General features: G+C 35.7%; 1 protein-coding gene and 1 long non-coding RNA gene across 13 annotated transcripts in view; one reads left to right on the top strand and one right to left on the bottom strand.

Moving 5' to 3' along the window:
- The window catches only part of TTLL7 (tubulin tyrosine ligase like 7), a 243,062-nt gene that overhangs the window by 19,405 nt on the left and 198,006 nt on the right, over positions 1-25,651 (bottom strand). The window contains exon 21 of one of the 2 annotated variants that reach the window (XM_031936756.1): positions 6,100-7,421. The exons of the other annotated variant lie outside the window; for it this stretch is intronic. Within the exon in view, the coding sequence (XP_031792616.1) occupies positions 7,322-7,421 (100 nt within the window). The 3' untranslated portion in view covers positions 6,100-7,321. Of the gene's footprint in view, positions 1-6,099; positions 7,422-25,651 lie in introns of those variants that run through there. 2 annotated transcript variants of the gene reach the window in all.
- The window catches only part of LOC116419044, a 34,668-nt gene that overhangs the window by 1,163 nt on the left and 7,854 nt on the right, over positions 1-25,651 (top strand). For 6 of the 11 annotated variants that reach the window (XR_004229267.1, XR_004229263.1, XR_004229262.1 and 3 more), the window contains exons 2-7: positions 1,752-1,918; positions 2,978-3,190; positions 3,439-3,564; positions 3,855-4,010; positions 9,991-10,122; positions 13,071-13,216. This is a non-coding gene — a long non-coding RNA (uncharacterized LOC116419044). The remainder of the gene's footprint in view (positions 1-1,751; positions 1,919-2,977; positions 3,191-3,438; positions 3,565-3,854; positions 4,011-9,990; positions 10,123-13,070; positions 13,217-25,651) is intronic. The other 5 variants (XR_004229261.1, XR_004229260.1, XR_004229264.1 and 2 more) reach the window with 3 other exon arrangements.

Below are 25,651 nucleotides of genomic sequence, written 5' to 3'. Positions count from 1 at the left end.
ATTATCTATTATTGAAGGGAACCAATCTGCCTGAAACAAGAAAAAAACTGGAATCTTAAGGAATCTTAAAGGGTTGACTATATATGCTATAATAAAGTACTTTTTGCAGTAAGTACAATTTTTATTAAAAAGAAACTTGTTAATGAGTTTTATTCCATTGGAATCAAGTTCTTGAGGTTTTTATATGTATCTGACTTTGCTCCTTTGCCATCTATCAAGAACAACAAAACTTGAGTTATTTTTGTCATTACTTCCATATTGTTGAGAACATGATCTAAATATGAGACTTATATAGTTGCATTTTCCAAGGATTTAAATGTTCCTTATCACACACTAAATTCTTAGAGTATCATCTTAGACTTCAATAGCATTAGTGTTTCCTTGTTCCAAAGTGATGCTCAAACAAATCGAAGGAGTAGGAAAGGAAAGCATTTAATAAATGCTTGTTTTTATTAAATCCCTATTATTTGCAAGGTGATGGGCTTGATAAAAAGTACCTTTGGTCTTCATAACATTCCTGTGAGGAAAATGCTATTACTATCTCCATCTTAAAGTTGAGGAAGATGAGATAGACAGAATTTAAGAACTCGAGAGGAAAGACTGCTTCAACACAAAGATCATGTGTGATTTAGGAAGAATACAGAAAGTGAGGTTTGGAAGTTCCTTATTCTAGGATGACAAACCTTTTTTGATTCTGGGGCAGCTAAATGGTATAGTAAAGTAAGTGCCAGGAAGTAAAGACCTGAGCTCAAATTTTGCCTCAGACACTACATAATCATAAGCAAGACACTTAATCCCTCTCTGCCTCAGGTATTTCATCTGTAAAATGCAGATAATAACAGTACCTACCTCTCAGAGTTATTCTAAGGATCAAATAAGATAATAATTGCAAAACACTCTGCACAATAAGCATTAATATCATTATCATTATCCTGTCCTAGTGGGCTTTCTCTGGAAGAAAATAATAACAATAATAAAAATGAGGCCAGAAGTTATGTTGGAGTCAGTTCCAACCAGCCAGCCTGTTGTTAAATTTTCATTGTGAGAATTTATACCTCAGAAGTTCATAAAAATTAGAGCCTAACTTATGGATTGTTGTCTAGTCTTAAAAAAATATGGAGAAAATGCTAGAAATAGTTTAAATTTAGGTTATTTAATTGTTAAATAACTCTTGATTGTTAAACAGTTATGACTATACCATGGAATATGAGGCAACGGGTGTAATGGATAGAATTTAGGTTATTAAGACAGACATGGCTCTTATTTCTATATCTGACACTATCTATGAAACTCTGGAGCTGATTCTTTTTTGTCTTGTCGTGCCCTTAGCAATTTCACTTCTAAGTCATTAATGGGTTTTGATTTGCCTTGGGAAAAAGGAGTTCTCATTTTGAGAATTTACATGAAGTCACAGATCTTTCATGCAATAATGATTTTAAAAAAACAACTTATAAAGGTTTTCAAGTTGGACAAATGTCCCATGTGCTTTATCTCATTTGAGCATGACAATAAAATAGGTAGGTCTTCAGTAGTGCTGTTTCTATTTTTCAAATGAGGAAAATGAAATGCGGAATGATTATTCCCCAGGATCACAAAGCTAGCAAAGGTCAAGAACAGAATTTGAATCCACGTTTTCCCAAATCAGGATCCTGTGTAGAATATAGGGTACTTGATCATAGGATTTTTAGATCTTAAGTCTTAAGGACCTAAGAGATGATATGTGAAAGAGCCCCCCAAAAAACATTTTCCAGATCACAGAAATAGAACCAGAAAAAACTGAAGCTGAACCTCCTTATTTTGTGGATGGGGATACTGAGGCCCAGGGAGAATAACGGAGTGGAATTTGAATTCAGGTCCTTCAACCCGAGAGTCCATGCTCTTTTTCCTAGTGTATCCATCTGATCAGAAAAAAGCAGAGGTAAGATCTGAATACAAGATTCCTTCTTAATTCCTATTCCTAGGTTCTTTCTAGTTTGAGGGCAAATAAGCAACTGGATGATGAACAGTCATTGATATTTTTTGAAAACGTCAATAGCCATACACTTGTCTCCCCATTTGAATATAAATTCACTTCTCTGATACTGAGATTCCTCATCTGTAGGGAGGTAGTTGTATTTCATGAAAACGGGGTAAAGATAGGAACCTTGGGGGGAAAAGTTCAAGATATAGAGAGGAAATTCAAGCATAATCTGAAATACACCCTTAATTTGCTGAGAACAAATCTCAAAAGAAGTAAAGATAACATTTTAATAATAATTTTAGTCATTAATTGAGTCTTAAACTTAAAATATCCCAAGCAAATCTTTCCCCCAAAATCCTTCCCTACCAGTACCATGGCCCTCCCAGTCACTCAGGTTCACAACATAGGTGCCAATCCTTACAGCTGGTCTCCCTACCTTATCTCTTAACACTTTAAGTCATCTTCCACGCAGTGGTCAAATTGATTTCCTTAAGAACAGACAGGACCATGCCATTTCCCTATTTCATTATCACCCATGAATTCCTATCATCTACAAGAACAGACATATGATTCTCTAAACTTGGGCCCTTTTTTATACCTTACTCCACTATACTTTTTCTATGATCCAGTGACATTGACCTCCTGGCTGTTCTTTTTGCAAAACTAAGAACTTGGAACACTCCTCCTCCTCATCTCCATCGCCCAACTTCTCTGGCTTCCTTTAAGAATCACCTGAAGCCTCACCTACTGCAAGGAGACCTTCCCAATACTTCTAAATCTCTCTGAGCCTTCCCCCTGGGAGTACCCACAATTTATCCTCCATGTATCTTGTTTGCATGTTTCCTTTTTTATCAGACTGTGAGCTCCTTCAGAGTAGGAACTGTGTTTGTCTGTTTTTGAATATCCAGGGTTTAGTGTAGTGTTTGGTACACAGTAGGCTACTGATAAATGCTAAATGACTAAATTAAATAATCACTAAATTATTAATTAACAATTGAATTACTAAATGCTTTATAGGTATCTTTTTATTTGATCTTCACAACAACTTTATGAAGTAGATGCTGTGGCTATCTCCATTCTTCATATGATCATGGAAACTGAGGCACAGAGAAGTGATTTTCTCTGAATCATGCAACTAATTAGTGATTAAGGCTTTGAGCCTTCTCTCTGGTTGTCTTCCTGATCTGGAACTCTCTCTTTCATCTCAACTACTGAATTCCCTGGCTTCCTGTAAGTCCCACTTTAACCAAAATCCCACCTTAAAGTCTTCCCCAATCCTTCTTAATTTCAGATCCTTTTGTTATTATTTCCTATTTATTCTGTACATAGTTTCTATTGTAAATATTTATGTGTTGCTTATCCTATTATATTGTAAGCTTCTTCAGGGCAGGGTCTGATTCTTTATGTGTCCCAGAACTTAGCACAGTTCCTGGCATATAGTAGGCATTTAACAAATGTTTCTTGGTTGATTGAGGTAGAACTTGAATCCAGATCTTCAGGAATCTAAGGACAGCACATGGGTATCTACAATATTACCAACAGACTAAAGGAAGAAGATGACTCTTAAAGACTAATAAGAAGGAAAAAAGCAGAGAAATCTTAAGGTAAGTGTAGGTTCCCAAAGAACTTACCAAACAACTTAGCTTTTTAAAAACATAGAGACAAGTTGGAGGGCAGTATGGGTAAAACTGAAACACTGTCCACTAAGAAAAGTGTTGAAAGTTGACAGAGAAAGCTCATGGTCTTACAAAAGGCTGAGTTGCTGTCCTTTTTCTAAGATAAGCTGAGGGAAAAGAAGAAAAGGCAGATGCTTAAAGAAAGTAGAGCTGGGTATAATCCATAATCCACAGAAGACAAATGTGTACTTGCTTACTTTTCTCTTTTCTTCATCAAGGAGAATAATCTTTCAAATGAAAAGGAAAGAAAAAATAGAACTAAAGAGATGTTGATTCACAAGACAAGAAAGTGTCTCACTGCCTTTGACGACTTCAGGTCACCAAGCCATTATGAATGAATCTTTGGATACCAAATTAACAGGCAGGCATCATTGGTGAGTCACTCACTGATCAGTAGATCATCAAGAATGATAGTGATCTCATGACATAAATTTTTCTTTTAAATAGAAAAGAAAGAAAAAGTCTGCAAACTATGGGGAGATAAGATCAATTTCTATTCTGAGCAACAGTCAATACACATTTATTAAACACTTCCTATGTGCCAGGCACACTGCTAAGTACAAATTACTTCAAATATAAGTAGAAAGAGACAGAAACGGAAAGACAATTCCTACTCATAAGGAGTTTGCATTCTAATAGGGGAAGATAAAATATAAAAGAAACCTTAAAAGGATGGGATTAAGATATCTGGTTTTGGAAATGGCAAAGAAAGTCTGGAGCTCAAACTGGAAAGGAATGAAACATGGCTGGCCTGGGACCACTAATATAGAGGTTCTAGAATGAGCCACCCAATGGGGAAGGGAAGAGAGAGGGATGGTATAGGTAATATATACTTCTAATGTGTGGATTGTAAAATGTTTTAAAGAAATGATCAGCGAACATCTGGAAAAGGAAGCCTTGATTAAAAAGAACCAATTGGGCAATAACCAGGCAGTTCATCAATAAGCATTTAAGTGCCTTCTATATGCCAGGCACTGTGCTAAGTACTGGGGAGAGAAAGGCAAAAAACAAACACAAAAGAAACAAAAAACAGTACTATTCTCAGGTGAATGGAACAGACAATGGGCAAAACAACCTTGTATAAAAAGATGCTTTGGAGATAATCACCAAAGGGATAATTAGTCATTCAGACCAGGTCATATCAGACTAATGTCATTTTCTTTCTTTTAAAAAACAAACAGCATTAATAAACTTAGTAGAACAGCAATACTTGAGCTTGCCTAATTTTAGCAAAACATTTGACAAAGTTTCTTATCTTTTTATTTAAAATTGTGGGCTATATAATAACTTTGGTGGCTTTGGAACTAGTTCAATGAGAAGTCTCCCAAAGAATATTAATGGTTCAATATTAACATAGAAAGAGGTCTCCAGTGATATGCACAAGGGATGCATTCTTGCTCTTCATTGCTAAACAAATTTAAGATGGAATACCTATCTCATATTCAGATGACACAAAGCTGGAAGGATTGCTAATACACTATGCAGACAGTTCTAAAAAAGATCTTGACAAGCTAGAACATTAGACTGAACTCAATAAAACAAAGTCTTCCACTTGACTGAAAATAACTTTGTTATGTATATTATGGGAGAGGTTTTGTCAGGTAGTGTTCAGCTGAAAAATATCCGAAAGTTTTAGTGGACTGCAAACATCTTATGAACAAGTGAATGTGATTTTAAGTTGCTATTCTGGTTGGACTAGATCCAGGTCATTCCCCTGCTAATTTAGGTTTGATATTGGAAAAAAATGGGAAAATTATAGGTCACTCAACAGGTTTTTGGGGGAAAAAAAGATTAACTGTGCCTTGGTAAGAAAAGATTATTTAACAAGGACAGTCAAATAGAATCCATTAAATTGTTTCAGATGAATGAAACTTCTATCACCATACACCTTGATCATCAGGAATCCATCTCCTCACAGCAGCTTTGTATTCATTCACACAATGAAGATATGACATTAACAATCTGGAACCAGAGTCCCCTAAATCAATCATGTCTTGAGAAATTTCTTGATAACTTTTAGGGAGAAAAGGGAATAAGCATTTATAGGGCACCTACTATTTGTCAAGCATTGTATACTAAGTGCTTTTTACAAATATCATCTCACATGATCCTCACAATAACTCTATAAGGTAGGTGCTGTTTGACAGTTGAGGAAACTGAGCCACAGGTCAAGTGACTTACCCAGGTTTATGCAACTATTATGTCTGAGGCCAACATTCTAATGCTATAACAGCCTCTAATACCTTCTAATAAAAAGTAGCTTAACTTCTATGGACATAGGGATTAGTACATCGCTCCTGCCACAATTACATTTTTTAAAAAATATGGCATCCAAGAATAGAGAAATTATCCTTCCTACTGTTTTGACTACATCTGGAACACTATGCAGTCCTGAGTGTGGCATTTTATAAATACATACAAGACGGAAAGTTTTGTCGCATTTAAAATTTTAAGAGCCTGGAATTCTGAGCAAAAATCAATTTATTTTCAATGCTAGCATTTGCCAACAAATGGGTCAATGGTCCCTCAATAAACAAAGGCAAATTATGAGTTTACAGAACTTATTTTTATAGTCATAAAAGAGAAACAAAAAAAATTACAGAATCTTGAGAAACCTATTTTGATAAATTTCTGATTGGTTGGGGTTGACCAAGAATGGAATTATTTACAGGAAGAGAGAAATACAATAAGAACAGGGAAAGTAGGTTGATTTACAATATTGAACTATTGAATGTATAGGGGGAATATAGACCACCAATCTGTCTATCTGATTGGCTTATAATATTACATCAGTTACAACTGATATCATGGGATTACTGAGCTAGCTGAAAGGTGAGGCACCTGTAGTAAGTATGGTTGAAAGATTACTACAAAATAAACTGTCCATGTCAGCTCTGCTTTGTAAGATCACACTTCAGCTGTTCAGGAATTCAGCTCTAAAGAAATGAGTAATCTCTTACTACAATGATTATATATATATATATATATAAACATATATATGTACATAAATTTATATTATATACATCTGCAACTATATCTTAATCTAAAAGCTATCTGAATTAGGCCTTACAAACTAAATCAACAGGTTGATCAATATGAACTTAATTAAGGATTGTTTCTTTCAATTCCCCCCATTTGATCCTCAAGGAAGTCAATTCCTTATTGATCAATTAAATAAACTATGAAATTCCTTCAATTGTCCCAAAGTTCTTACGACCAATTTCTTAAAAGGTCGATTTGACTCTGCATTACTAGAGTCAGTTGTCCAATTTATACTAACAGATCTTGTAATGTAATAATACTTGTAATGAAGTAGCAAAAGTCTTCAATGTCTCAGCTTTTAAGATTGGGTTCATCTAAAATATTCAGTAGTGTTCCCAATCTAACTCTTTTATTTATATTCATACCAGGCTGAAAACATTTCTGATGGCAATATGCTGAACAAGTTCTCCTACCAACTCTATCAATTATATAATTATTATTTTTTAAATAAAAAAAATATGACTTTTCCCCAATGTTCACATCTAAAAGAAGACTTCATAGCTGATATAGGTAACTGCTCCATAATGAAAGCCAAAGACAATGTCCCAATCAGTAGCTCATTTCAAACTGAATTAAAGTTTGAATAGTTGATAGTTTGAAGAAGAAGTCTCAGGAGTCTCAGGAGGTTCAGGAAGTAGGTTCTCTACTGGATAGGACGAAGAGATCCACTTGGGATTGGAAGTTGAAGATAGCTGGAAGTTCCTGGAAGTATCCTCGAATTGGGATATACTTTCTTGTTCCTTCTAGAAGAGTAGGGAGACTCAAATAGTTAACTCAAATTACCTTATATGATTAAATGATTACTATTAAAAACTCTTGACTAAAATAAGACTTATAATTTTAGAACTTATAAATGTAAAGTTAATTATTATTTTAAAGCATGAGACATAGGGCAATTCAGGGGGAACCTAATCCACAATTTTCATAAGAATCATTTTAGTGAATAATGTATTATAAAGGCTACAGCCTTTATATTCATATAGTAATTCATATAGATCCAGGTTAGGAGTATATATCCCAGAATCCATTTTACCAGAATGCTATAAAAAAAAAAGTCCTCCAGAAAATCAAGACTCTATCCAAGAAAACCAAGAGGGATCCCACCATAATCCAGAGTCAGGTGCTGAAACCCAAGTCTCATTTTCAATATGTTGAGTATTGACTATGATCTTTTGTAGATTATGAATATTCGTGATCATTTCACCTGATCTATTAATGTAGAAACAACAGGATTGGTTAAATCAGCTAACAATAGTACAGGTCCTTTCTTATGCAACAGTGAGATATAGGACCAATTATGTTGGAAAACCATTTCTGCTAACAAGCTAACCTCTTATTTGAAGGGAGAGGAGTGTGCTTGATGTTTTACCAATAGCTTTGGTTGCAGCCTAGGAAAGTAGCTCAATTTATATAGAAATATTTCTAACAGATTGATATAAGTCATCCCAATGTTTGGGAACAGGGTCCAGGAAACTCTGTCCAAGAGCAGATTCAGTTGCGGGGTTTATGATGATCTTTTCAGATGCCTGTGCCATCAGGTCCTAATTTTCCAGTTTCACCCTTGCCTATTAGACCAACAGAATTCTTATAGCTCAAAACTAGTGAAACTATATCAGCTATTCCGCATGTCCCATGCTTCCCAGGGGAAGAAAAGAAAAGGCTAAACCAGCCCAGATTTTTTAAAAAAAACTGACCTAGAGTCACTAACTTTTCTGATAATTCTGAAATTCCTGAATCATTATTGCTAAAAGCACAGTCCTATTATAAGTAAAGGTTATAAAAAAAAAAGATTTCCAGGATGAGAATCATTCCTAGAAGTAAAAAGGCAGTTTTTAGCACAAATACATGATTCTTCCCAGTTAATCTCAAGGATAGGAAGAGTAAGATTACAAATTACATCATTTCCAAAATCTATCCACCTCTTTTCAGTCTTCTGCTAACACAAAGAAAATGTTGTCAGAGGCATTCTGTTTCTATATATTTCATGGCTTCTTGGACAAAGGACTAGATTTGGGTGTTTCTATGATGATACTGTCCAGTTAGCCAGGCTCCAGTTAGCAGCATTAACCTTGCAGACAAAGGGTGCAAAAGATCCTGAAAATTTTGTCCAGTCTTTGGTGTAGAATGACTTCCCATGAGTAGGGATGACTTGACAGAGCTGTGAACTCACCCGATATCCACAGGGCCAAATGACCTTTGCTTTACATAAAGATCATCCCTCCTTACCATGAGAATCAATGATAGAATTCTAACTTTGCCACATAGAGCTATAGAAAGCATAAGATTATTACTATGTAACAAGAGGGAGATTTGCATGCTACTATAATTATAGAATAAGGTTATTAGTAAGATAAAGATTACAGTAGGTATCCAACCTTTATCTAGGTTATCACAAAAGGTTGGAGAATCTCAGCACTTGATGTTATTGGAAATATTGGTTAAAAAAATGCTTGAGGGGAAGTTAATTTTCTTCTCCCAGCAGCCATTAAACCACCACATAACTGGGTTACATAAAGTTATTCCAATCAAATGTTCCTGTCTTATCAGCAGAATTTAGTTACCAAACAATTTCTTCCCTCGTATTTGAGCTGCTTCGTGTCTTGTTATTATGTTTTATCTGGGGAGAATTTCCAGCTATTCAGACTAGCCCTACATTTCCATCTTGAGGTGGTTTATAGCTGCCATAATCTTTACTTTGGCCTGGAGGCTGGATTTAAATAGATATCTTTGTATTACTACTTTCAAGAATTATATAACTACTACTTTGGCCAACTTCTACACAAGTGCCAGTTTGTCTCATGTTTGAAAGCCTCTGCTTCTGCCACAATAATACATACCAGGTATTGGCTAATAGCCCAGAGAAACAATGAGCAGTAACAACAGAGAGAGAGAGAGAGAGAGAGAGAGAGAGAGAGAGAGAGAGAAGAGAGAAGAGAGAAGAGAGAAGAGAGAAGAGAGAAGAGAGAAGAGAGAAGAGAAGAGGAGAGGAGGAGGCTGTTTGTTCTACCCATCCTCCACATTATAATTCCAAAAAGTATAGGGCCTGGTGCAAATAGTGTAGCAAATAGTGCATTATCCATTCTCTATGGATATTTGGTTTCTACCTCCCTCATCAAGAGTTAACGCACTTTCTCAGTAAAGTAGAAGAACAAGATAGCACTAATATGTAAGAAAAATCAAAGTAAATATCATATTATAGCACACCTATTCTTATAAAGTAAATTAAAACAAATGTAAGTGCTCTTCTTCTAACCAGGAGCTGACTTTACATAGGAACATATAATGATGTCTTTTCTCTGGTCTTGCTCACAGTTGGGGTCAGCAGCAGCAGCACCTGGAATGGATCTTCCCAATCTGGTTGAGTTCTACCAGTCCAATCCACTGCAAGTTCTTGATGATAGACGTAATCACCAGAATGAAAATTGTGCAGCAACAAGTATAAAGGTACAGTGTGGTCCACCAATGTTCCGGCTTTAAAGAGTTCTTATTTTGCAGTTTTTGTATACAAGAAGAAACAGAGGTGTCTCCTCCCAGCAATAACATATACTGGGGAGGAAAGTTTTGCCTTTGCAAAGAGGAGAACATATGAATACTTAAGATGGGTTTCAGCAAAAAATTTGCCTATTATGTTTTTTAGTTACTTCTTCATATGCTTAACCTGACATGATCCTTGAGAGTAATAGAAGTATGAAATTTTGAGGACATTCTTAGAAAGAAGTACTAGGCAGTTATGTGGCACAGAGGAGTTGAATTCAAATTCAGCTCCAGATATATACTAGCTGTACGACCCTGAGCAAATCACTTAATTCTATTTGTCTCCGTTTCCTCACCTGAAAATGAATTGGAAAAGGAAATGACAAACCATTCCAGTGTCTACCAAGAAAATCCAAAATGGAGCCACAAAAAGTAAGATATGATTGAAATAATTGAATAATAAGAAGTGAACCTTGGACAACACTTAATAGGCACAGTGAGTCTCCGTATTAGAGGCAATGCAACCATGTGAGTCAAAGCAAAGAATATTTTCTTTTGGGAGGATTTTTCCAATAAAGGATTTTTGCTGTTATGGCTCTAGAACCATGGCTCTTGCCATGAAAGCTGATCAACAATAAGACAAACCTTGTAATGACCAACATTAAGTATACAAATGAAGCCAATTTGCAAATGCTTAACTAAGGTGTGAGCTAAAAGGAGACCACCAAAAGCAACTGCTCAAAAGTCATGTTGGTTAAATGCCTGACAAGTAGGGCAAAAAGAAACAAATATGAATTTCAATAGAATATATGATACCAGAGATGATTCAAGATTGTTTTCAGTGTCTATTATTCTTTGAGTCTCAAAGTGGCCTCTTTCTGAATAAAGAGCCATGTCTAATGGTAGAAGCCCCTGTGGAGGAGTGACTAGCCTTCTGCTATCCCCCAGAGACTTGTTTGCCTTATATTCCAATGTTTCTGTTTCTTGATCTCGGTATCACTGTAGATTTAGTAAATGTTATCAAAAGGAAGAAAGAAATCCTCACTTCTAGGTGTGGAGAAGTAAAATACTTTGGCATTGTCGGTCTGGTCATTACTTCAGGAGATGGGATTGGTATACTGTTCATGTGAGCAGGGCAGTGTATGAAGGCTAATGCCTTGGGTTGTCAAAGAGTAGAAAGATGAAAATCTTTCACAGTTGGGGTGGTCAGCAGCACCTGGTGTGGACTTTGTCAGGCAGGTTGAGTTCCACCAGTCCAATCCACTGGAAGTTCCTGATGCAGACATAATCACCAGAATGAAAATTGCACAACGAAAAAAAATAAACCACCACTGTTCCAGCTTCAGAGAGTTCTATTTTGCAATTTTATTTATACAAGAAGAAACAGAGATGTTTCTTCCCAGCAATAACATATATACTGGGGAGGAAAGTTTTGCCTTTGCAAGAAGGAGAACATCTGAATACTTAAGGTGATGAAATCAGCATTACCAATGATCTTAAAATGAGAAAGTTAGGAATACTCATTGTAACCACAGCATTTAAGTGGTAGGACAGATTCTGAAGGCACACTGGAAGTCATAATGGACTTCCATTATGTTAGGTGTTAAGGTTCTATCCCTCATTAAGACAGCAGGCTTCTATGAGTGGTTAATTCAGCTGCTTGGATGCTGAGGTCAGATCTCAGAGAGGCTATTTATACAATATCTCTGTCAGAATCCACAGTGCCATCCCTCATCAAGGAGGAACCAGAATGTACCAATACTACATCAGAAACCTGTAAAGAAGGTATCGGGTCTCAATCCTGTCCACAATAGTGGACATGGAATGGTTCACCCAAACTAGGTAGATCAGGGAGCAAAGTGTCTGGATTCCATATAGAACACTGCTTTCGTCACATTGTCTTTGTCCAACCAAGTATATACTTAGCAAGCCTTTAATCAGAAAAGGCTTGAGAATCTCATCAAAAGAGCCTCAACCTCATGAGAGCACCGTAATGTAAACCAAATCACTTGGCTTTTCTCCCAACAGGACAGAGGCCACTATAGCTCTCAAACAAGGGAGGGTACAGGGATATTATATGTGGAGAGAGGATCTGAAGTGCTAGGTGAGCACCCCAGGTCCACTCACTTTTGTACAAAAAGAGAAAAAGAATGATTGTTATCTGGATGTCCAAGTGCCAGAGCTGAGAGCAAAGCCTTCACAAGGGTGGCAAGGGCAATTGGATATTCATGGACAAGCTTCAAGGACTCTGGAACAGTCTTTGGTTAGAACAGTTAAAGGCTTAGTTTAGTGGTCTCTCCAAAAGATAGAATCCACCATTAGTACCTGGGCTAATCCACCTGGCTGCACCTAAGATGGTGCTAAGATGTGTGGAGCTGACAACTGCTGAATGGCTTGTTCCTGTCTTGGAAAAACAGTGCAAATCCTGCAGACAAAATGAAACCAAGAACATATGACCTAAGAAAGGGACCCTTTCACTTTTAATTTGTAGATTCTTCTCTAGTGAAGCTGGAGAAAAAGGCAATGGCTTCCTTCTGATAAATGTCAATACTGGATCTGGCTAATATAAGATTATCAATATACTGAACAAGGATGGAACCTTCAAAATTAATGAAAGCTAAGTCCTCCTGTAGAATTTGAAAGAATTAAGCCACATCCCTTTGTGGCAAGCATATCTTTTTCTAGGTAAAGGCAAATGAGTTTTGGGTATCTGGACAAATGGCAATACTAAAAGAAGGCTGAGCAAAATCTATCATGAAAAAGTAGTTGCCTTCACAAAGAACAGAAATGTTTATAGCATGGTTGGGTGCTATAGAGAATCTAGGAATAATATTAGCATTTATGATGCATAAATCTTGGACAGTAATAAGTAGGCTTCCTGACTGGTCACTTTGATAATACTGGTCTTTTCTCCCAAGGATCCATTAAAGCAGTGACATCGCCACCTGTGAGATTATAACCTTTAAAAAGTTGTTTGAAATTGAGTGATAACAGATACAGGATCTTCATCAAATTTGGGAGTGTCTCTCCTCCACACAGAAAGATCAGATGGACTAACAGGCTGGTGAGTTCCTAAAGGTAACAGATATCGCCTGTCAAGTCATCAAGTACCAGTTTTCCCAAAAAAGATACCAGTAGCAGGTTCCTCCTTTTTGGAATTGGAATAGGTAGGAAGTGGTGGAAGAGAGGATTTCTTTTGAGGTGATAGAGAGCATCTGACAAATCAGCCCAACAAAATCAATAAGACCATCTGACCGGGTAGAGACTCTTCAATAACTGCTCCCAATTTTCTCAATGGGCAGTAATTAAAAGTGCGGTATTGAGACCAGATTTCCCACAATTTGATGGCACATTTCTTTATCTTTCCTAGTTGAATTAAAGGTTTCCTCTGGTTCCATGATCTTAATTTCCCCATAGTGTTCCAAAAGGGATGCTGTCAGTATTCCCTATAATTTAACTAATACTTTAGCAGCAAGTCTTATTTTTCAATAGTTAGAGCTATCTGGACTACAAAGACTTTTCTTTTTTGTTGCCAATCAATTTGAGAGGCAATATGTATACCTTCTAAGGAGTTAAAAATCACAGAGAAAGCCTTTCTTAAGTTCTTTCTCTAGGAGTTACAAGTGTTTTTCTAATTGCAAGATAAGTAGTTCTACCTGCCAAAAAAAGGTCTTTTTTGCTTTTAAAAGGATTTCACTCTCCTTCTCCATCATAGTTCTGCAAACAATAAAAATTCTAGTAATTTCTGAGACCTTGTCTATTTATGACAAAAAATCCTACCATCTGTGAGTCAGATTCTATCATCGCAGTGGTTCTCAAACTTTTGTTTTCAGTATCTTTATCCTATTAAAAATTATTGAGGATCTCTCCAAAGAGCTTTTGTTTATCTGGATCATATTTATAGACATTTACCATATTGGAAATAAAAACTACTTTTGAATTTGTAGACCCTCTAAAAGGGTTTCAGAGATCCCCAGGATTCTCTAGACCATACTTTGAGAACCACTGAAGGTATTACCACAGAAAGGACATGGATATATATGAGTTAATACACTAACTCAAATTAGAAAATAAGACCAAAAAAGAACATTAGAGTAAATAACAACATATGCAAAGGAAAACCTTAAAAATCTCTGGGGTCTTAGAGGTGAGGATCTTATCTACTTCCACAAATAGATTTTTAAACCTCTAACAAGGCTTCCCTCACCCATAGGAGAAATGTTTCATCCTGTGAATAAGGTTCATCTATTTGATTAAGAAGAGATTCTTCTGTTACAAGGACTATCCTATGTTCAGAAGAAAATCTCATATTTATCTTGTATTTGGCATAAGAGATCTCTATCTTGTCAAGTTTATTTCCCCCCCCCCCCGCCATTGAAGATGCCATTCTAATTTCCAAAATATCCTGGGAAAAATCAGTTCCCAAAAAACACATTACACAGAAATACTTAACAAAGTCTTCTTCCTGTCTTTCACTAACGGAGTGAAAGTTTCAGCCCCTGTTAGATGGGAGAATTGATTAAAACTCTGTTGCTGATGTGGGCACACAAGTTTAAAATGAAACTAAAGGTACCTGTCACCTAAAAATGATTTTCCCTTATCTGTTGCCTCAAGAGGTCTTTCCCTTACAAAGAAGGGGGAAAAATTGAACATTCCCCCCCAAAATGGGGGCTTACTTTGGCTTGGAAGCCCAAATTTGCATTTGGGCTGAGGGGAATCTGACCATTTAAGGTAGTCCTGCTCAGAGAAGTCTCCCAGTGTAAAATCCTCACTTAAGATTACTCAGAGGGCCACAGTGGAGGATCAGAATCTGTCCCTTGGTCCCATCTGGTTGCCAACTCTGGTATTTCAAATTTTGAGAGCCTAGATTCTAAACAAATATCAACTGTTTAGTAATGCTAGCAATTACCAATAAATGATCATTGGCCTCTTAAGAACCATAGATAAACTGGGGATTTACAGAACTTATTTTTATAGGTTTGAGAGAGGAACAGGAAAATAGAATCTTGAGAAACTTGTTTTGATCAATTTCTGGTTGGCTGGGAGTTGACCAAGGAATGGTTTATAGAAATAGGAAGTAAATCACCTAGTAATATATATATTCAGCAGTTACTTAAATCACACATACCCCCAAAAGCTTTATTTTGTCCTAACTGATTTGAATTACTTTGGTTAAGATTTTTTTTTGGTGCTAGCCATATTTTCCTGAAGAAAACTAAATCTTTTGGGTATCTCGAGTGAGGATGTCAATTAAATTGTTGGTTGCCATATTTTAAATAATATGTCTTCATGCCATGTGTGCTACATGGTGACAGATTAATAACTATTAAAGAGTTTCTGAGAAATTTGGTAAGAGCTTCTAGAGCTCAATTTTCTTAAAACTCTCTTCATTCATTTCTGCAAATGAAAGAGCTAAAGTGAGTACAGTCAATAAGCCATTAAAAATATTGAGTGTTTACTGTGGCTGGGGGTGGAGTGGGGTGGGGGCACTATACATATAACTAAAGATAAAAAGAAAAACATGTACCCTTTCCTGGGAATACAATTCATTGTGCTTTATGTCATCATGCAATTTTTTTCTTCTAATGGATTCTTAAGATTCCTTTCACTTTTGAAATTGTGTGATCTCTATGTGTCTTCCCTTCACATTTAAAGACAGAAAATGGATGAGGAAGGTTCCTATAAAAAGATGTCTGTTTGAGAGGATGACTCTGCTAGTTGGACTGACTCCATGTTTTAAGTTGTTTCTGAAAAGAGAAGCACTTTCACCCTACCCAAAATACATTTCTATTATTTTTATCTAGTATCTAGTAAGGTATTTTTAAAAGTATGAGAAGTGAGAGTAAAAATAGATCCACACAGATTATTTGTGAGCCCTGTACCTCATTTGTCAATCCCCAGAGATCCTCATTTGACATTAAAAGTAACATAATAGAATGGAATCCTTTTGAAGGCAGAAACAATTTCATTTGTTTTTCCACATTTGAAAAGTAGTGCTGCTGTTATGATCCACAATGCTATAAAGATACAAAAGTGTCATTTTGACATCTGTATCTAGGCTACTTCCCAGCTAGGAAATAAAGAGATAGATGGTCACTGATTTTATTTACTTGAATTGACTTGGAAAGATACAAGTTATCTTTGTAATTTTACTGGTATAAGTACTACAGAAAATAATTACCCTAAGACTATCTCACATACTAACCTGAAAATTTAATTGGCATTCAGTCTCCTTTATTGCTAAAACAACAGCAATACAACAAATCAAACAAAAAACCAATATATATGTTTGTAAAACACAATTTGATCAAATGCTTTTAAGTCTTATGATCAACGTTTTTTTTTTTAATTTTCAACTAATCCAAGCAATTGAAATCATCTCGCTGTACACATCCTAGAATCATGTTAATTACATATTATATTGACATTTCCATCACATTTCCTAAATTTCCTGTCACAACATTTGAATTCATATATAGATAAACTATCCCCAAGTGCTTCCTTAAGTCCTGATTCAAGTGTTTCAAGCTTATCTGCAGACCCCAGAATTATACAACCAATAATATATGGAAGATATAACCTGTACATGTATAGATACCTACTGCTTGTATGCTATGTCTAGGCTTAGGATCAAGATCTGTCAGTGTTTATATTCCAAAGAGAACATTAACCTTATCTGATTATTTTTAAATAAATGTTTCTATACAATTTAGAAAATATTATTCCAAAATATGTTATTACCAGGGAAAATAATGTACAAATAGCTTTCAAGTGAGAAGGGGGTTGGAGGCAGAGAGAAGAGAGGAGGATTTAGCTTACTTTCTTTAGACATAATAACCCTAGTTGGTGCCAAATAATTACTACTGGCAAGTCAAAAACAAGTACAATGCTGGAAAAATAAGGGAGGGAGGGAGGGAGGGAGGGAGCAGCCCTCCAAGGCATGCACTCAGGAAAAAAACAAAAAAAAAAAAAAAACTTGAATACTAAAATGTAATATCATGTTTCTAAAAGTCCAGTCAACTTTATTTCAAGGAAAAAGTTTTTTGTTCTTGTTTTGGTACAGACTTATAATGTCATTTATGTAGGAAAATGGTACAAAAATTCACATAGCTAATGCCTGGCAATTTATAATCTTATAATGAGGCCCTAGGGAGTGTCATGATTTGCCCAGATTCACCCAGCCAGTATATATGGGGAGGGGGACCTTCAATCATTTGATTTGAACCTGTATGCTGCCCCCGAAAAGTTCAAATGAAAAATAGCCTATGTCTGGATCTCAGATTTTCTTTACAGCAATGGAAGTAATTATCAGCCTGACTAAATTGAACTTGGAATTCTTTGTAAATTCCATTGTTGCAAAGAGGCAACAATATAAACTTGAAAGGAGGAAGCCACAGGAGAAATAAAAGTTTGGGGATGGAATTTCTTTTTTTTAACTTAATCTATAGACTACCTTTAGAATTCAAAGCAAGCTTTATTTTTTTAAAAAAAGCAAAATTATCTTTAGAAAAACAGTAAAACTTTTATTTTTCTTTTCTCCCAGTTTTGATTCAATTAGAAATAAAAATTTGGCCAGGATAATTTTAGATTTGTACAAATTGTTATTCATTTTAAAAATCTGTTTATATTCATTTAGAAACGGGATAGAGAACTTAACAGTCAGTTCCTGGAGCTATGATTACTTTCAATTACACTTACCTCAAATTGTTTATTTTGTACCTTTAGGACAAAGTAAAGTGGCACCCAAAATGTATTAAACCAATTTAAACTAATTTTTTTAAAGTTGTTGTAGGATAGTTGAAAGTGTGAAGAATTTTTTCTTGTCTTCCTTTTTCATTTGTTACTTTTTCCAAATTATGCAAATGTTTAGAAAAGCAGAGCCAACATGGTAATGTAAAGACAGAAACCTGCCCAGTCTCTCCCCCAAATTACTCCAAATTTCTTTAAATAATGACTCTAGACAAATTTTAATGTCAGAATATCCCAAAATATTTAATAGAACATTTTCCAGAGGAAGACAACTTAGAAGGTCAGCAAAAAATTCTGTGGAACCATGATGGGAGTCCAGTTGTAATCCTAGTGCAGGCCATGTCAGCATAGCCTCAGCCCCAACCCTGGCCCCAGTACCAGCAAAGAAGAACCCCAGAAAACAGCAGCAGCACTGGCGTTTCTACATCTCTCAGCCAGAGACACCAAACACAACTTGGAAGGTTATGAGAAAAGGTATGCCAGCAGGGTGAGAGGACCTTGGGAAACCAGCAAACCAGAAGTGTGCATGGGCAGTGATGGTGCTGGCAACTCCAGAAGGATACAGCTCACAGAAGGTCTCTTTACTTTACTGGGGAAGAACTCTGTTGCTTTAACACTAGAAAAGGGGGTTTGTGGTCAGAATCCTAGAAAGATCTTTGAAAACAGCTGCCCAAAGAATGTTTGTGGCAGTCCTCTTTGTAGTGGCCAGAAACTAGAAACTTAGTGAGTGCCCATCAATTGGAGAATGGCTGAATAAGTTATGAAATATGAATATTAAGGGAAATTATTGTTCTGTAAGAAATGACCAGCAGGATAATTTCAGAAAGGCTGGAGAGACCTACATGAACTGATGCTGAGTGAAATGAGCAGGACCAGGAGATCATTATATATATACTTCAACAACAATACTATATGAAGATCAATTCTGATGGACGTGGCCCTCTTCAACAGTGTGATGAACCAAATTAGTTCCAATAGAGCAGTAATGAATTGAACCAGCTACACCCAGTGAAAGAACTCTGGGAAATGAGTATAAACCACTACATAGAATTCCCAATCTCTATTTTTGCCCACTTGAATTTTTTATTTCCTTTGCAGGTTAATTGTACACTATTTCAAAGTCCAATTCTTTTTGTACAGCAAAATAACTGTATGGACATGTATACATATATTGTATTTAAAATATACTTTAACATATTTAACATGTATTGTTCAGCCTGCCCTCTCAGGGAGGAGGTGGAGGGAAGGAGGGGAAAAATTGGAACAAAAGGTTTTACAATTGTCAATGCTGAAAAATTACCCATGATATATATCTTGTAAATAAAAAGCTATAATTTAAAAAAAGAAAGAAAACAGCTGCACAAAACCCCTAAAACATGCACAATTTACTCTGGAAACAGAGCCCTACAAGGAACAAAGAATTAAAATCAGAGTAATAAGTTAGGAAAAAGAGCAGACAACAGAAAAAGTCTCTGTTAATATGGTAAGGAAGATCAAAATACACTCAGAAGATAACAAAGTCAAAGTTCCTACATCCACAGACTCCAAAAAAAAAAAAAATAAAAAATAAGAATTGGTCTCAGGGTATGGAAAAGCTCAAAATGGATTCAGAAAATCAAGTAAAAGAAAAAGAGAGAAAATTAAGGGGAAAAAATGAGAATGGAGCAAAAAAAAAAAAAAAATACCTAAAGCTAATGAGAATAGTGCTTTAAAAAGCAAAATTGACCAAATGGGAAAGGACATAAACGAGCTCACTGAGGAAAATAATTCCTTAAAAATTAGAATTGATTTCTAGCCATATGAAAAGATGCTCCAACTCATTATTAATTGGAGAAATGCAAATTTAGACAACTCTGAGATATCACTACTTACCTGTCAGACTGGCTAGAATGACAGGGAAAGATAATGCGGAATGTTGGAGGGGATGTGGAAAAACAGGGACATTTATACATTGTTGGTGGAATTGTGAATACATCCAACCATTCTGGAGAGCAATTTGGAACTATGCTCAAAAAGTTATCAAACTGTGCATACCCTTTGACCCAGCAGTGTAACTACTGGGCTTATATCCCAAAGAGATCTTAAAGAAAGGAAAGGGACCTGTATGTGCAAGAATGTTAGTGGCAGCCCTCTTTGCAGTGGCCAGAAACTGGAAATTGAGTGGATGCCCATCAATTGGAGAATGGCTGAATAAATTGTGGTATGTGAATATTATGGAATATTATTGTTCAGTAAGAAATGGCCAACAGGATGATTTTAGAAAGGCCTGGAGAGACTTACATGAACTGATGCTGAGTGAAATGAGCAGGACCAGTAGATCATTATATACTTCAACAACAATACTATATGATGACCAATTCTGATGGACCTGGCCAGCTTCAGCAATGAGATGAACCAAATCAGTTCTAATAGAGCAGTAATGAACTGAACCAGCTACACCCAGTGCAAGAACTCTGGGAGATGACTAAGAACCATCACAAAGAATTCCCAATCCCTCTATTTTTGTCCACCTGAATTTTTGATTTCCTTTACAGGTTAAGTAGACATTATTTCAAAGTCTGATTCTTTTTGAACAGCAAAATAACTCTATGGATATGTACACATATATTGCATTTAACATATACTTTAACATATTTAACATGTATTGGTCAACCTGCCATGTAGGGGAGGGGGTCAGGGGAAGGAGGGGAAAAATTGGAACAAAACATTTGACAATTGTCAATGCTGTAAAAATTATCCATGCATATAACTTGTAAATAAAAAGCTATTAAAAATTTTTAAAAAAATTAGAATTGAGCAAATGGAAGCTACTAACTGGATGAGAAATCAAGATACAATAAAACAAAACCAAAATAAAATGAAAAAAAATTTTTTTTGAAGTATCTCATTGAAAAAACTGACCTAGAAAAAAGATCCAGGAGAGACAATTTAAAAATTACTGTCTACCTGAAAACATGATTAAAAAAAAGAACCTGAATATTATATTTCAAGAAATTATCAAGGAAAACTGTCCTGCAATTCTAGAATCAGAGGGTAAAATAGAAATTGAAAGAATGTACCAATCATCTCTTGAAAGAGACCCCAAAATGAAAACACCTTGGAAAATTATAGCCAAATTCCAGAACTTCCAGGTCAAGGAGAAAATACTGTGAGCATCCAGAAAGAAACAATTCACATATAGTGGAGCCACAGTCAAAATAACACAAGATTTTGTAGCTTCTATATGAAAGGAACAAAAGTCTTTGAATATGATATTCTAGAGAGCTAGGATTACAACCAAGAATAAATTACCCAGCAAAATTGAGTATAATTCTTCAGGGGGAAAGGTGGACATTCAGTAAAATAGAAGATTTTCAAGCATTTGTGATGAAAAGTTCAGAGCTGAATAAAGAATTTGGTTTTCAAATACAGGGCTCAAGGAAACATAAGGAGATAATTAGGGAAGTGATATCAAAGAGCACTTTGGCTTGTCTGTTTACATTCCTTCATGAAAGGATGATACTTGTAACTTAGTAGAATTTCCCCATTATTATGGCAGTTAAAAGTAGTATGAAGAAGATAAAAATATAAGTTGAATATGAAGGGATAATAACTTTATTTTAGTGAATTTTCTTCATTTACTTTTTTTAGTTCTTTTTGTATTTCCCCAGTTGAATTTTTTAAATGAGTTATTTTGCTCTATGGATTTTTTTCCATTTCACAAATTCTGTTTTTCAGGGAGCTGTTTTCTTTTTCCATTTTATCTATTTTTAAGGAGTTATATGCTTTTTCCATTTTACTATTTTGTAATGAATTTTCTTCAGATAATTTGTTTCCTTTTGCAAACCCTCTTGGAAAGTTCTCATTTCCTTTCCCCATTTTTCTTCTAGCTCTCTTATAAGAGCCTTTTAAATTTCTTCTAGAAGAGCCTTGTGTGATAGGGACCAATTTATATCACCCTTTGGGGCTTAATCTAGAGATGATCTGCTTTTAGTCTCCTCAGGGTTTAAAATTTGTTCTTCTCTTTCAATATAAAAATTATCTATGGTCAAAGTTCTTTTTTACTTTTTTTTACTTATTTTTTTTTAAAAATTGAGATCTGCTTTTAGGTCAAGGGAGATTGTCCAAGTTTCCTCTACAAGAGGAAACAGTTGCACTAGGTCAGTGCTAACTGCATTGGGTCAGTGCTGTCTGACTTTTGGTGCTGGGTGGGCTATGGCCAGGTCAAGTGAATTTCTGGTTTTGGGGGTTCACTATTTACCTTTTGTGTTTGTGTTGGATGTTTTATAGCTTCGCTGCTGATCTACCAGCTTGCAACTAGGGTAGAGTAGGCAACACTGCTATAGATTCCTCCCCTGCAGATTCTCCACTACATGGAGCTCCCACTGCCCCAGGTCTGCTCAGCCTGCTTGTCAGCCTGCTTGTGTATGGCCTGCCTCCCTCCCTGCCCAATTGAAACATCTTTTCTGGTGCTCTTTGAAATTATCTTCTGCTGGTAATTTGTTACACTCCCAATATTTATGGGTTCTGCCAGTCCAGAACTAATTCAGAGGCTGGATTTGATAGTTAATCTGAGTATCATGGGAAGAGGTCAGGAAAAAATGTGCGTCCTATCTGCCATCTAGGCTCAACCCTCAAAGGGATAATATCTTTTAAAAAATGAAATTATGGCATGAGAGAGGAATGTACTGGGAGGAAGGGAAGGAGAAAAGTAGAATGATGTAAATTGTCTGCCATAAAAAAGAGGCAAGAAAAAGCTTTTACAAATGTAGAGAAAGAGGGAAAGGAAATGGGAAGTGAGTGAATCTTAATCTCATCAGAATGGCTCAGAGGAAATATGGGTATTTATCTTACTCTACATGAAACTAGGAGGGGAATGGGATAGAGAAAGGGGGAAGATGATAAAAAAAAAGATGCCATATTTGAGGAGAGAATGGTCAGTAGCAAGTAACATGTTTTATCTAATAGACTGGGGATTGTTAAAAGATACTTTCCCTATTCCAGGATTGTTTTGATACAAGTATCTGGGGAAAACTCTAGAGTAATTTTATGGGCAGCCTATTATCTTTATGATTTTATAATTTATTATAATCAAACAGAACTGATTGTTGGATGCTAATGTGAAATGTGGAAAAAGAGGTAAAGAAAGGAAGGGGAAAGATAAAAGAAAGAAATGGAGAGAAAAGAAGAGAGGGAGAAGAAAAAGAGGGAAAGTCAAAGAGGAGAGAAAGAGGGAGGTAGAGTCTTCTGAAAGATTACAATTAAGATATCTGAAATTTTGGGTTCAAAATCTAGTGTCCCAAAGGGAAAAGTGCAAAAATGTCAATCTCTTTTACAAGTAATTTCAACCCTGGGCTCCTATTCTCATATCTATAAAACCTTGGTCCAAAGTAAATTGCAGGATCTTGGGATTCTGTGTATTTTGATAGTTTGTTTATTACTGTGTTACACACATGTTTTTTAAAGAGTAAGGAAACCAGGAAACTAGTGTATGATAAAACACACACACACATACACACATACACACATACTCCCCTCATTTCAGAAACATCTGAAAACCTCTACTTGCTTGCTAATATGGCATCTCTTGTCTTAGCTATCCCTTTGAGAAAAGCACAAAAGGAGCTATAATTTACAGCTCACCAGGTAGCATATATAAATAAACACTTTGTTAATATATATGGTTTCATCCTTCCAAAGTAGATCAGTGTAAAGAGGCACAGTGAGCAATGAGATTTCGGAAATTCACCAAGGCCAGATGAAGCATGGGGCCATGAAATTTGGCAGTTTTATTTATTTCGAATGCAGTGTTGATCTCTTCTGTTCAAGTTAAATAATCCCACTTCCTATTTTTGATAAAAAAAAAAAAACAAACAGAATATAATCCTTCCATTTTATTCCATCTTCTCCATCTGAATGCATCTTTCATCATCCCCAATCTCACTTATGTTTAATCACCCCATCTACTAGCTATTCTCTTCAAACATGTCTATGTCTTCTCTTCCTCAAAAAATTCTCATCTAATCAATCGTCCAGGATACTTCTTTCTCCTCTTTTGGCAGCCAATACATGCTTATGCTTCCTTTCCTTCTACTCCAATTAACTCTACAATCTGACTTCTGACCTCTTCACTTTACTGAATCATTTCTCTCCCAAGTCACCAATGATCTCTTAATTGCCACATTCCATCTCTGATCTCATCCTCCTTGACCTATCTGCCACCTTTGACACTGTCAGTCACCCTCCTGTCCTTCATCCTTTTTTTCAGGATACTAATTTCTCCTGATTCTACCTGTTGGGCAGCTTCTCAGTTTCCTTTGCTGGATCTTTGTCCAGGTCACAGCTCTGTGATGACCATGGCTATACCCTAAGACTCTATCTTGGGCTTTTGTCTTTTCTTACTCGATACCTTTTTTTTGCTTAATAATTTTGTTAATTCATTTATAATTTCACTAATTATATTATCTTTAATACAGATAATTCTCATATCTATTTCTCTAGCCTTAATCTCTCTCCTAACCATCAGTCTCACATTTCCAACCATCATTTTGAAATGAATGTTATATAGGCATTTTAAAATCAACATGTCCAAAATTGCACTCATTATCTTTTCTCCAAAACCCTCTCCTTTTACTAACTTCCCAATTGCTGTCAGATACAAGTGTCATCCTAGTCACTCAGTCTTACATCTTAAGTGTAATCCTTAATTGCTCAAGGGAAGGGGTGATATCTTTGTATACGCCATAAAATACTTATCAGCATGGACACAAAGTAGTTAAGAAAAATCTAAGAGCAGGCATTAACTCACATAATCAAGTGACATATTTGACCTTAAAATAACTAAGTCCAACTTTCTACTCAGAAATTGGGTCTACTTTTCAGCTTATGAATTAGGCTCTCTGCTTCTCCTTTCCCTGCTAAATACCTACCTACCTAATAAGATTAATCCTAATCACTCTTAGGAGATCCTAGGTATCTTTTATAATTCATAACATACCTATGACAAGATCTTAATCATCATTAACACAAGACTATGAAATTCTGGATATCTTAATAGTCATTGATGATCCCATTTGTGTACATGTAAAAACCAAGGGTTGATCATGTACATGTACAAGGAAGCCTTATATAGGAAAGGACCTACAAAAATTGTGGGCCATAAAGTTTCAATCTACAACAGAAGGCAACTGAGACAGAGCTCTGAGCATAATCAGCTTATTAAGGAAATCAACAGTCCTTAAGATCCATGGTCTTCTCTCTTGGGCAAAAATCCCTTAGCTCATGGACTACTGATTTTTATTGGCTTTAAGAGTTCAAAGAAAATAGATAAGGCAAAACATTTGCATGATTGGTCATTTTAAGTAGGGAAAGTTCAATGACTGGCTTAAGGAGTGAAGTGGAAGAATTTATGTGATTAGTCAAAGGAGAATCCATCAATCACTTAGTATTTTGTTATTTGGGGTTTTCAATAATCGTAAGACTTTTCCAGTAGTACTTTAGGGCTTTCCACAGTAAGAACATTATAACAAAGTGACAACATAGGAAAATTCTGGTTTTTCAAATAAAGTTCACTCATAAGACTCATAGGAGTGGGGGGAGTGAAGAAGTACCAATATGGCAAATTCCTAATGCTTAATATTAACTAATAATTAATACAGTACAAATATATCCTCTAAATCAATCAGAGTATTATTAATTCATGATAAATTTATTAATCATAATCTACATGACTCATTCCCATAGTATTAACTAAATCACATTTAATCCTATT

Source organism: Sarcophilus harrisii, chromosome 4 (genome assembly GCF_902635505.1).
Source record: "Sarcophilus harrisii chromosome 4, mSarHar1.11, whole genome shotgun sequence".
Taxonomy (NCBI): Eukaryota; Metazoa; Chordata; class Mammalia; order Dasyuromorphia; family Dasyuridae; genus Sarcophilus; species Sarcophilus harrisii.
This window is presented reverse-complemented; position numbering and strand designations above follow the sequence as displayed.